Genomic DNA, 14,372 nt, shown 5'->3' on the forward strand with positions numbered 1-14,372 from the left:
CCAACTCTTTCCATAAAAGATCCCTTTCTTTTGTGGGTAATCGAGCTCGCCTTGTCGGTTGTGCAATGGGCTTGCCTCTAAAAACCAAGGTCTCCTTTTCAAAGAAATCATGAGCATCTTGACCCAGGAGTGCCAGGGAGGAGGGAGGCTGGTGGTGCCCTGATGGCCCTAACAGGGGGCTGCTCGGAGCAGGACGTCCTCTCCCCTCCTTAACCACAGGGGAGCCCACTGGCAATGGTGAGGGTCTGCTCTGGTCTGGAAACCAGCAGATGCTTTGAAAGGGAGCACTTACAGGGAAAGTGGGAGTGATTCAATCCCCCTGAGGGTATTAAGAGAGAGCACAAAGTTAGTTTTGTGTACTAACTGCTCTGCACAAAATTTTTGCTGCGAAAATTAAAATAGGTTTTACTCTTAACAGTACATACTTCTTTTCAGAAGGTATCCTTTGCTTCAGCTCTACTCAGCTGAAAGAGGTATGTGGGAAAAGGGACTACAGTAGAAAGAAACGTGTGTGTGTTGTAAAACAGTGGCTACGGGAGAAGGGGAAAAATACACTTAGAGAAATACAGGGTTGAAGAGAAGTGAAGGGATGTGCTTCAATTGTTTTGCCATGCCCTGATAAGACAAAATAGGTGTATTAAAACCAAACTTAACTAGTGTTGTACTCCTTAACTGATTTCTTTTGTTTGAGTAGGTTAAGATTATTATAATATACTGATAAGATGGATATAAAAGTGTTGCAACCTTAAAAAAAAGGGGGGGGGGGAAGGTGTCTACTTTTTAGAAATACTCTGATTAATGCTGCCTTTGTACAATGTTTGTTGTTTATCCATCAAATGTTCAAAATAAAAAATATAACATTACACGCAAAGAACATTATATTCAGAAATTGCCAGGTGTTCTCCATGCAGAATGTTATAGGGACATTATGTTAATAAACAGCCTCAGTTTGTAAATGCAAGCACAAAGCAGCTTGGTAGTAAAAAGGCAAACAAACACTTGAAGACATAGGAGTACACAGGAAAAAAAATAGTGTTATTCTTTTCAATAACAATATAAGCTCAAAAATTACAAAAGTGTCTAAAAAAGTGGCTGAACCTCATCTGCAACCATGTTCTCAAAAATGTTTTCATTTTATTAACATTGTTTGCTGATGATAGCAACAAAGCTTGTGAACTGTTTTCCTTGCAAAAACGTTTGGATTTCTTTTAATATGACCTTAACTTTGGGGGTTTAATACTTAATTTAAGAGTAATTCAAGCATCCTTCATTCTGGAAACAGTTACAATGCTTTCTGTTCTAAACATATGAATATATTAAATTTTAACTAGCTCCTTTATCACACCAGTGAGGATACAAATGAAAAGAAATATTATTTTTTCCAGTTCATGACCTAAAGTATTTCCTTTTTGTGTGGAGACATGTTAAAAATAAAATCTCCAGACAAATAACATCTCAAGTTTGACGTACTGTATATGTTTGTGATACATTCCTGAATTGCCCAATGCAAATGCCTGAAGGCAGAAATTAAGTTTGTAAGGGCAATCTTTGACCAGGTACCTTCTAATGCCTGAGTTTTGACTTCATAATGGTAAAGGTAGGATTTCTGTATAATTCTATAAATGTAATTTATATTTTTGCATTATAATTTGGAAGGTAACTAGCTATCAGTGGGGAAAAATGTGAAAGATTGGATGCAAAGGAAATACTGTGTTTTCAAAAGAAAACAAATGAATTGCTAGTATCTTGCTGGCTTTAGATCATATCACACTTCAGTAATAAAATCTCAGTATATACACACAAGGGAGATACAAAAAAGACAAATCAGCTATAAAGCCCTTGGAAATTTATTAGATAATATCAAGGCTAAAACTATCTAAACATAAATTAACCTTATAATAATATTTATTTAGTGTGTTGTATTGAATTTCCAATTTAAGATTAACCTTTTTTATTTGTATGTGTTAAATTTTTGGTATAATGCTTAGGTTTTCACGTATACAACTTAATAGTGCCCTGGCCAAACAGAAGGTGATTATTGTGTTATTCAGTAAATTGTAAAAATAGAAACTATAGTTAAAATGTTAAAACTTCTCATGACAAGTTTGATGTCAACAGCAGTCAGAGCCACAAACCATTGCTAGGACTTCTGAACAGAATAGCCAAATTCCATACAAATAATATTATTGCCTTCTGAAAGCAGTGTTTGCCTGCAAAGCCAGCCCCTTGTGTCAAGCCTGAATATCACTTTGAGCAATATTTTGCCACCTCTTCATTTCAGCAGATTCTTCTCCAGCATTCTCAATCTGCTACATGCAGAGCAAGCTTATACTTTTTTGGCAGGCTAAGTCAAACAATTTGCTTGGGGAGAATTCCAGATTTTTTGTCTTCATATAAAATGCCTGTTACCTCTCTAGTCTGAAAAAAACCCACAAAACAAACTAACATACACACACACCCATCACCACCACTCATTTTGTTGTGCTGTGGCAATTAACTTTGGGGTTTTAAGTCAACTGTACATTTTAGGTTGATTAGCTTTTCCAGTGGTATATTTTCAAGCAAAACTAATAGAGATAAATATACAGTTAGAGGACTGGGTAGGAGGCTAGTTTTGGTAGCAGCACTGGCCCTCTCTGCACGTGTAAACTGGCTACAATCTCACCCACCATGGCAAACGTAGCCCGATGCCACAAAGGAGGTCATGTCTCCTTTGTTAGCAGATCCTTATTTCCTCAGTGGGGCCTTCTGCACCCATGCAGATTAGATGAAATAACTGTTCTGACATCTGCAAACTTCAGACATCAATTTAACATCAGTTAAAATGAAGATGCATGGAGTTTCAATGAATCATTTGGGACATCATATTTTCAGTCTGAAAGAAAGTGAAACTTAACCCATTTCACTGATTGCTACTTTGTTTTGAGGTAACACTCTCTCAGGGTCATTCTAAACCCAGTTCAGGTTCATCAGGAGGTCCTGCAAATTCATCAGCTTTTTCAGCAACCCAATCCAAAATATCATGTTGTGATAAAAAATGAAATACACAGTTTTCCTGGGTTTGGCCTTTGCTATGAACTTTGTTCATAGCTCTGCTACGGACTGACAGATTTGTATGTCTGCTTTTCTGACATTTAGTTAACTAACCTTCGTGACCTCTGTCTTCATATAAAGACCATGTAGCCCATGTTTTATATGAGTGTTTTATCTATACAGTTCCTTTAATTCTAGCAGGAGTCATTTCATTCATGTTTTGCAACATCTTTGAAGCAGTCTACAAAAAAACAGGCAATAAATCCTAACTAGAGAAGTTGCTGCATAGCCTGAAAAACAGTTTAATGATTATCAAAAAGGTTGATTTGGGTATTTATATTACCTAATTCTTGGACACAATGAAGTAATTATAACATCTTTGTTTCCTTTTTTGGGGAAGGATTTATAAAAATATTATTTTAAGTGAGTTAATGGAACTTCCTATTTTCTAACTTCCTATTGTGAAAATCCATACAGGAGCCAGTGGAGGTTTTCATATACTTGAATTTTGAGGCAGGCTAGTTGGCTAACATTTGTGTTAACTCTCTATATAAAGGGGAAAGAGAGGGAGGAACTTCCTGAGAGCATTATTTAGTCCATCTAACTGAAGACTTTGCTTCAAGTTGCTCTTTTGAGGAACTTCTCTGTCTCCATTTGCTACAAATGGAGAATAGGGAAATAAGCTGCATAAATTAGGTGTTTAAGGCTGTGATGTGAATATCCCTCATTCTTCTTTCTTTCCAGTCAGAGGATCTACAATGCTGTGTTTACTATAATGTTAACATATCTCATGTATATTAAGAATTTCAAACCAAGACAGAAATGTCTGCCAAGAATTGACAAAACGTAGTTACGCTGATGAGTTCCACAAGGAAAAGTAGTTGTGGTTATCCTCAGCTGGAAAATGGGTTCTGTGAACTTTCTTCTCTCCCATTTCAATCATACATTACCCTTCATAATTTGTATTTGCACAATCAAATTAATTAACTTGGGGTGAATATTGGGAGGAGTTTTTAGACTTAGTAGCTCTTTAAGGAGTATGTGTATCAAGAAAATGGTAATGATGCATTTGGACCAAACAATTGTGCTTTTTTTAAAATTTAATTGCTATAATGGATGTATATTAAATATTAACATAAAATGTTTTCCCAGCAGTAAGTCAATGCTCAGTGAATTGATTACACAAAAAAGTATTTTTCCCAAAAAAGAGAATTTTCTGCTTATTATTCAATGTACTTTCATGCCAAATTAAGAAACAGAGCTTTCTTAATTTAAGCTTATTCTTTCCAAGTAATGCCATTTCAGATTTAGCAACTGTATGTCCTGTTCCTTAGGAAATAACAGAAGATCGAGATCGATCACGACTGGATTCAATGGTGCTGTTAATTATGAAACTGGACCAGCTTGACCAGGATATTGAAAATGCTCTTAGTGCAGGCTCTTCCCCATCCAGCACCCCAACATACAAACGGAGACATATACCTGTAAGCCAGTTTGCTTAATCTTTCTTTTTAATCTAAGTAGAATCTGGTTTTACTTCACCTTTTTTTTCTTTCAGTCCTCACATTTATCAGCTCCTTGGTTTCTGAACTAAAGCTCTTTTTGTAAAGAATTTGTCTTGTATTGTTGTTTGTATGTATGTTTTGAAGGAGTGATATTGTCTTCCATTATTTCCTTTTGACATCATTTCATAAATGAGAGCTTCAGAGCTCCCAGATGAAAGAAAGGGAGATCAACAAGATTTAGAAAATGTCTGCCACTCTAATTATCCCTTACTATAAATGCAGAGTCAGCACAGAGTCAGGATCACACCAGTCTCAAAGCATATGTGTATGTGTCATTTGACATTAAATAGAACTGAAAGTAAGTCTGAGCTACAGGTCTTGGTTTTCTGCTAGTGGGAGGGTCCATGAAATATTTGGCAGAAACACACTTAGGAAATCCTCTGTCATTCAAAATAAGATTCTGGCCAGAACTGTGCACTCTATTTAAATTTCTTTAATTATTTTATTAATTTAAATGCAAGAATTCCTTGCTGAGAGTAGTCCAAAGGGAGACTGGACAGCTTGCAAACATGATTGGTGTGCTCTTTTTTTCCAAAAAATGTTTACACATGTAACTATGAAGAACATGAAATGGCTGACCCAAGGTGTTCTCATGCAGGCTTCCTACTAATTTCACCCACATGTGCTGCAGCTGGTTTTCTATTTAAGAAACCTGAGAAATACTGCCCCAAGATCTCTAGACTAACATTCAGGTCATTTGGTGGTATTTTCTTTTAAATAATGAGGGGGTTTTCCTATTAAAGGCAGACTTCATTATTGCTATATAGTCAAGTGAGTGGTCTGTAGGTGAGAAAAGCTGTATTTAAATTTCAGTGGGTTTGGTCAGCTGAAGATTATATAACATATCATTTTTAAAGGACATAACATAATTACCCTTTTAATAGTTAAACATTTTCCCCCTGGATATCAATGTTCTCGCAGTATCTCCTTGAGCACTGATGCCACAGGAAAGCTGAAATACAATGTTAACATCTGTTCTTTATATCTCAGCAAACTGTGCTAGCATTTTGCCTAATTTCTTACAGCAATAAAGGGAGTTGAGGCAGTCTGTATAAGTAAGTCTGCATGATAATCAGAGGTGGTACCTGTTTCCATGCTGCAAAGCAGCCGTCTAGAAAGACAGACAGCTTGCATCAAAGATGGTATATATGCTATTTATATACACTAATTTTCTAGGAATTTTTGAGCCTTTAAGTATTATGAATCAGAGGATCAAAAGATTTGGTTTTCAGGACATTTATGCATTGTGTTCAGTCTTGTATTGATTTTATAGTAACAAAGCATTTGAATGTAATGCAGAACCATGGGTAATAGGGTGTGGAGCATGGTTCTGCACTGTGGCAGCATGGCTCTGTGAAGCAGACCCTTCTAAGAGCAGCTGTACCTAAGCTGACTTCTACAAAGCATTTGCACGGCTCTGCTGCATTTCCCAATGCTTCACATTGCAGAGGACTCACTGGCAGGAAATATCTGAGTCAAATGCATGGTGCTACCTACAGTGCAGCTTTGTCTCTAATTTCTAACCCTTTTCAGAGAACAGCATGCTTGCGTAGTTGGTGTAGAGGCACCTAATTGGCAGCTTCAGTTTGGAGATGAGAGACTTAGCAGGAATTAATGAATCAAAGGGTTGCCATTTCTTTCCAGTTCAGGAGCAGAACCAGAGATGTCTCTGCCCCATATTTCACCTACTCTAGAAACTTGGTATTAGGAAACTGAGGCTTTGCCTGTACAGAGCTGACTGGGGTTAATAGTTCAGGCTTTTTTCTGTGTACTGTGTAGCTGTATTCACACAGGCTGCGCCTTGGCTAATAATCCTGACAGTATATGGCTGGTTCTACACATAGCCAGCTCTTTGCCAGACATGTGTCACAATTTATCTGCAAGCAGTATAATCCCTGCCCTCGCTCTATGCAGTAAATCAAGCATGCACTATATTTTTACTTCCTCAACAATAAAACATACTATATTTCTTCTTCTTTTTATTCTCAAAAAAGGAATGTAATCAGTGTCATTAAAAGTAAGGGCATTTTAACCAGAAATAGCATTTGGCTGATAAGTGTCTGCTGATTCCAAAAAGCTAGGGAGCTGTACCTCTGAATTGTATAAACTGCTGGATAGTGATGTCATTTCAGCTGTGTAATGGCTTACAGATGTTCACTGAGCTTGCGATGCTGCCAGAGACAGAAGGTGGGAGCACACAGGAAATACTGAACATCAGAGAAAAATGTCAGACTTCTGCAGCCCCAAACTGATTTTTCTTACCTTGCATTCTAACATTTAGGGGAATTACGGCTTTGATGTTAGTGGTGATTTATAATTTCAGAACAGCAGCTAATGCAAACCACCACATTGAAAAGGGCAGCAAGTGAATATGTAGGTAATGGAAAAGAATAAGGGGAATTACTCTTACACAGAGAATTAAGCATGTATATTTGAGCCTGTTTAATACTACCATTATTTAGAAGAACTAGATTTTTATTTCATATTCACATTTACTAAGGAGACTTGCAACATTTTTTTACAGGATGTTGAATCTGGTTCTGAAAGTGGAGTGGATGTTGCTTCAGTAAGTCACTCACAAACAAACTTGTCTCCTAACATCCATGCTCCTGACCCAGCATCTGCCTGTTCAGTAGCCAGCTCTGGAGCTAAACCAAAGGCTGGGGTGAGTACAAAGATTATATTTTCTTAACTTCATTCATGATATCAGATCAGAAGTGAAATAAAGATATTTTATACTATTCATTACATGAATTGTACAAACAGTATGTGTGTGACGCTGAAAAAAGGGACTAATAACACAGGTTGTCTCAAGATGCCATTTGAGTGGCAAACAATCCTAGAATTTTCACATTTAGAAACACTATTATCAGCTGATGATTACAATAAGCTTAGTTTTTACATGAGAAAATAAATTAAAGGAGTTATTCCATACTACTTAGGAAGATAAGGTTTCCTGAAGTGGTATCACTTGGAACATTTCCTAAATCTCATGGAGGGTGCAACCAGCGAAAAAGATAGTTGAATCATGTAGCCTGATTTATGATGCCCAAACCAGTCACCTAGTCCTCTTGAGAGGCTAAACTGTTGACTACTGCGAGCAGAGGTATTACCCTACTGAAGGGAGAATGTCATTCTAAGGCCGAATTTGGCAAGTGGTTTCACACGCTGAGGATGGCAGGGAAGCCACTGAGCAGACAGACCCTTTTCTGCAGGTGCCAGTGCATGCTCGGTGGTGAGGCAGGACAGGTCTGAGAGTTCAGATATGGCAAGGAGCCTCCTTCTGTATCCATTCGTAGATGCATATAGCTATCAGGAGCATGGTCCTTCCTTTTACCATTGTCCATCTACTGAAGAATCCTTCTTCATAATGCTTCAGCCATCAGCATGCGCAGAAAAGCTTGGATGTCCTAGAAACTCCTGACATACTTTCTGTTCCCTCTTGCACTTGCTATTTCCACTCCCTCAAGAAGCACAGAAATCTAGACTCTTGTAAACTTTGCCTAGGCTGAAAAGTCTTAGCATAACTCCTGCTCCATCTGTTCACAAATTTAATTGCTGCTGGTAACCAGACCAGCAGAAAATCTGGGATAAAATATTAAAATATAAAGTGTGGTTAGCATAAATATATATGTTTACAAAAAGTAAAATAGATGCCAACTGTCATTTACTGCACTGCAATAATAGCAAGTTAACTAATGCCTTCGATTGAGGCAGTAACAAAAGTTCTAATAAACATTTACATTTAAGATTGTTCACTTGTACAAAAATAAATTCACTTGTAATTCATCATCAGTGCATAGCTATAGCAAATAGAGAGCTCTGCACTCTGTCATTGCGTACAATGCAGCACAAATTCTCATATAAGTACATATGTTATGCTAGAAGGTGATATCCCATTTTGCAAGATCCTGAGAAGAGCACAGACACTCTCTAAGGTATTAAACAACCCTCTTAAATTTAGGTTTCTCTACTAATATTTGGGGAACTCTTAACACCTGGCTTTGTAGAAGTGTGGGTCACTTCCTTTGGAGTTAGATATTATGTGTTAATTCACCTTTAATAAGTATTTATTTGACTTTTGCTGTGATGGATATATCACGCTGAACATACCTGTGAATATTGCTTTATTATATAATTTTTAATGTATATGATTTTGCAGAGACCTTTTTTTTTTTTACTTTGTAGACTAACTGTGAATATCCAAAAAATCTCTGCTGATGTGTGGGTTGTAGGGGTACAATACAGAGTCCCGTTTTTTTAAATTTTTTTATAAGTGAAGACAAATTTTCTCCAAACTCAACTCTCTTTCCTAAAGTTTTGCAGGCTGCAACTCACCGCAGTCTATAGTGGGATTTGCAGATGGGCTTTTTTTGTAAGTATGTTCAGACAAAGACCATATTTTCATTTTTATCATAGTAGGTTTGATAAGTACAAAAATGTGGATCATTTTTGGTTGAGTGTAGATCTCCTTCAATTTGGGAAAAACAAAATCCTCTCGGATATTTTTTTTATTCCTTTTGGCGTTGGGCTTTCAGATTGTTTTGACTGTGTACCCTTCTGATCCACAAACCGAGTGCTAACGTGTGCTGTGGTTTTAACTGTTCAAAACTTCAGCTGCCTCCCTACCTGCAGTCAAACTTTATTTGAAACCATTGGTTTTCTTGGAACACACTAGGAGAAAATAACCCTTCATTCTTACCTTTCTGTATCTCTACCCCTGTTGTTCATCTGGCCTGCATGGCTAAATAGTCTGCTGCTAGGTGCTTGACTGCAATACCATACTAGTAGAAAAGAAGTTCCCATATTCTTCTTGTCGTGTTTAGCTCTGGGCTCTACTCAGGATGAATTTTTAAAAATGGTATATTGAATGGCATGCCCAGAACAGACATCAGGGATGTCTCTGTACAGATGATTTCCATGTAGAGATCTCCTGTGAAAATACGCCAAGTATGGTGTTCGATCCGTAAGGGAGACTGTTCTCATAGTTTCTTTTTTTTTGTCAGACTAGCTGGTGTAGCAGTTAATTTATTCTGTACTGGAAACTCAGCAAGCTACATTTTAATGGTAATGGACTGTTTCAAAGATTTTACTTCCTTTTTGGTGTTTGCAACTGCAGATCTTCAAGGATTGTAGATGCTTAGTCTCCAAGGACAACTTATTTTGTTGTGTTTATTAATAATATGTAAACAGGAGTACAACTGCAATTAGTTACATTATGGAATGATATGTGGTATTTTTAAACAAACTGTAGCAAACTGTTGACTGCATCAAAATCGGACTGTACAATTAAAACACGGCATCATGTGCAGACTGGGGGGGTGGCAATAATAAGGCAAGGAGATATGGGTTCAAATCTAGTCCCTGATAAAGAACTTGTAAAAGATATTAACTACACAAGTTCTTATCTTACAGATAGGAAATTTGTGTATGGACAAACTATGTCCATTCATGTTAATTCAGCTTTATATGGATTTAAAACAAAAAATTTCTAACAATGTCACAATGTGCAGGAATACCCATAAGCAGAATTTGGTTTGATAATCCTAGGGGAAATGATTCATTCATTGGTTTATGGAAAAGCAGGACATTTTAAATTTTCATCAGTAGATTTTATGAAATGTTAGACAAGGTTTCCAGTAGCAGAGGTATTCAGAATTGTATTTAAAATTCAGTATCAATTATAATTTTCTTTGCAAATTAATAGTAGATATTCTTTTAAAGAAAATTGGAGGGGGCTGTATTTACGTACACAAGTTATTTAACATTTCATAAAAATTCACTTATGGGTAGTCAAATCCATTCTTGTCAATATGAATGCCTGTGTACAGTACACATATATATAATCATACACATGCATGCACGCACACACGGAGTACTCCTTACTGAATACAGGCATGACAAGGAAGACCAGGATTCTCCCCAGAGCACTATAGAAAGGTATTTCTATAGAAAGGTTTTTTCAATTATCTTGCAGGGTGCAGCATGAAAGCCTTTGATATGCAGATGTAAATGGTATTTTGGGCTTATGAGAAGTGCACAGCTGAATAACCTCCAGCCTAAATTTAGGGTGCCACCATTATATTTCATGGTCAGGGTAAAATAGCATAATATGATCAATAGAGTGTTTGGTCCACAGTCTAACAACTAATTCAAAATGTACGTGTTTGGCAAGGTGCACAAATGGATAATCCTTGTGAAATAAGGATTCACGTGATTGAACAAGTACATTTCCCACATAATTTAGGATTGGACAGTAAGAAATGTTTTTGGCATCTTTATGTTACTTATGTTTACAGAATAAAGGATGTTCATGCTTCTATAATTAGCACATCTCTACGTTCTGGGTTTTTATTCACCAGTCTCCAAAATAGACAATGATTTTTTAATATTAACACTTGAGGATATACACTTGGCAAGCATTAATCACATGAGAGTTGAAATCAGCTTAAAAAACATGAAATCAACAGGCTTTTGCCCCAATGGTCATGAGAAACATTGGAAAATGGGAGTGTCTGGTCTGGATTTGGAGAGCAAGGAATGTAAATATCCTACATGTTATTCCCTTCTACAAACTAATGCCACACATCTGGACACTTATAACATTGTTCGACAATAAAGACCAGAAATGATTTATTTCTAAATTTGCCTTGATTTTTATAAAAACAATATGTGGCTACAGAATTTAAAATGGATTTTAATAACAAAAGGTAAGTTACAATAGCCTTCTCCAGTGCCCAGTTAGCTAGCTAGTTAAGGGAAGCTTGAATCAATTATCAGTCTTTTTTTTTTTTTTTTCCCCCTAAATATAAAAAAATTGGCTAAAGGACAATAGCAGCTAAGGCCTAAAGGTTGTGGCCAAATTTTTGTCCTTGAACATCTGCTCTGCAAAGCCTATCTATTTTCTGTTCAGGTGAAAAAAAACCAGCCATGATTATTTTCTACTGCTTTTCTTGGCAGTCCTATCCCTTTTGCTTCAACAGTGTCCAACTTAGCCCTAATCACACTGTGCAAAGGTAATCAGAAATCTATTATCACCAGAATAGCTGGTATCTAGGAGAAGATTGTTTTTCAGGTTAGCTATAAGGACTTATTTAAAATGTATTCATTTCTCAAAGTGATTTTAGGCACCAGTTATGCCTGCAAGTACAAAATGACCTAGTCTGGCTGCGCACTGGAATGGGATTCAGGTGCAGCTACTGATTTCAGTGAAGCCCTGGATGAGCTCAGGAGCCCACTTTCACAAATCTTGTTACTGCATTGGGACAAAAGGCTGTATTATTTAGATGACAGTTTTCAAACTGTTCATTTGTATCTATTAAAACAATTTAGCCTTTTACATATGCTTTTGATTCCTATTATATTTTAAATATTCAGCTATTTAGAGAAAGCCAAATCATTTTGTGAAGAATAATTTATAGTTTGCAGATTAAGAAATAGAGTTCAAGTTTCTTGCTACTTTACTACACTGTTTTTTAACTTATGAAAGAAGCTAAAATTTATGGTAAGTACAAGTAAACCTTGATTTCAGAATTAAATACTTGTAAAGAAGAATTATCAGCAACTGTTTGAAATGTTTACGTTTCCCACTGCATTATGTTTTATAGTAAATTCAGTGGATTATGAGGTGTTCAAACACACACAGAATATGTCAATGAATTTGTGCAGACAAATTTTTCACAGTGGGTCATGCCACCTGAAAGGTAATAGATTTGGTTGCTGAATCATACCTGTATTTTATATTTACTTATTTATTTATTAAAGTCCTCATATCACTTTTCTAAATTTTGCTGATATTATGGTGTTTCTTGAATTCTTATTTTACTCATTCAGGCAAAACTGGAAGTTATTCTGTTAAGCATTAGGGAAAAAGACTCTTATTATGCAACATTAATAAAATATTGTTTCTTTAAAACTTGAGAATTTTTACAAATAGATGAGAAAAGACTTCTCAGGATCTGATGACGTTGATTAAGTTAGTATTGCCTTTCATATCTGTGTTTAAAAAAAAAAGTGGTTTAGAAGACAGGGTGAGACAATTAATTATGAAAGTAAATTTTAACACAATCACATTTTCATTTGAATTCTAACAGCCTGTTATTTCACCCTACAAAAAAGTTTTTTTTCAACACGTAAATTACCATGAAGCTACATTTGCCAATCATGTAGTATATAACAGCAGAATTATGCTGTGTTTCTTACATGAACCTCTCAAAATTTTTCTTTGACTCTGGCTTGCTCCCCAAACGAATCTGTACTCTGTTTTGAGTATAACTGCCTATGTTAACCCAAATGTATTTTATTTTTTCTTGAATGAAAGAAGCAGAAAAGTGTAAATGGCAGAGGTGCTTTTTGTTCTATGAAGTCTTTTAAGCACCATAAATCTTACAGGTGAGCACTTTTTTTGCAACAAGAGTAAGCTACTCCTAGAACGTGAAGCAAAACCATTGAATCCAATTATGACATCTTTGACAGTGCTGCTGTGGTCAGAGACAGTTTCTCTCTCTCTTTTTCCGTCCCTCAGTATTGATTCCTGAGTGACCAAAGTGTATGGAAATTAACAGTGCAGTAAAAGGTTTGCCATTTTATATAGCTGCAGTGTGACCCAGGAAATACATGTATTAGGCTGTCCACTTTTTTGTCCAAGTTCGATGCCAACACAATATTGGGAATCTAAATAAATACCCAGCTTGTGAAGTGCTAAGCGTGGAGACTTCTGAGTCTTTCCAATATGTCAAGTTGTACATTTACATTTCTGTCTTTTCTTTCAACTCATTTATAGCAGCTATGCTTATATACAGGTTTTTTTCTCATGTTTTCCTCCTTTCTGTAGAGTTGCTGACACTGTCTTCAACACTGTATCAGTCCGGTTATGTACAATAACCAGTTTTTATAAGCAGAAGCAAAAGTTTATGACTTCTTCAGCAGTAACATTGCTAATTGTACTATTTCTAATGTTAAGTACATTTTTTCACTGCATGCTGCCATCTGCTGCCTCGCTCTTGTAAATGAAGGGCACTGGGCAGGGGACATCAGGCACTTACACCACGTCAGGCAGTCGTGCCAATTAGAACATTTCTAATTGAACATACATACTTTTCGTCTTTAAAAAAAAAAAACAACAAAAAAAAAACAACCAACGGAAAAAGCTTTTCATCCTGTACAGATGTATTCTAAATATTTATAAGATAGACTAAAGGTTGACATTTTTTTGTGGGAATGAAGTTTTAATGGAAATAATAGTGGATGGGGATACTTTCAGAAATGTTAAAAAATTTCCACTTAGTTCTAAAAAGAATGGATTTTACAATAGCAGAGGAAAAATTCAGCTCTTAATGGATTTAAGATGTTTGGAAAATTTTTAGATTAATCCCTTGAACTGTAAGTTTCACATTAGGAATTCCTCATTTTATATTCACACATGCAATAATTTATTTGTACATTAAGTGTTGGTATTCATAAAAATTATATCCCATTTTCAGCCAGCTACATAATTACTGATACAACATAACATCACAACTGCATGTGTACCACCATAGGAGACATATGGGTTCGACACAATTAAGTCTGTTATACTGGAGTGCTGTGGTTCCTCTTGGCATGTTGCTTATTGCTTCAAGCGGACCCAACTGGGACAAAAAATTACTGAACATTGCACAGTCTCTCTGGAAGATAGTTTCTGTTTTGCAAAATCCAGAGTGGTTTTCATTTTTCTCATTTTATTCAAGCCTCTTGTGTTTGAGAATAGGAAACTACTTCTTCTCTGTAAGAAAA

General features: G+C 36.1%; 1 protein-coding gene across 1 annotated transcript in view; it reads left to right on the plus strand.

Annotated features, from left to right (window-relative positions):
- DLC1 (DLC1 Rho GTPase activating protein) overlaps window positions 1–14,372 on the plus strand; it is a 217,882-nt gene that overhangs the window by 39,961 nt on the left and 163,549 nt on the right. Inside the window, exons 2-3 of the mRNA XM_052779980.1 lie at window positions 4,368–4,517; window positions 7,123–7,263. Coding sequence (XP_052635940.1) covers window positions 4,368–4,517; window positions 7,123–7,263 — 291 coding nt within the window. The remainder of the gene's footprint in view (window positions 1–4,367; window positions 4,518–7,122; window positions 7,264–14,372) is intronic.

This window comes from Harpia harpyja, chromosome 2 (assembly GCF_026419915.1).
Source record: "Harpia harpyja isolate bHarHar1 chromosome 2, bHarHar1 primary haplotype, whole genome shotgun sequence".
Taxonomy (NCBI): Eukaryota; Metazoa; Chordata; class Aves; order Accipitriformes; family Accipitridae; genus Harpia; species Harpia harpyja.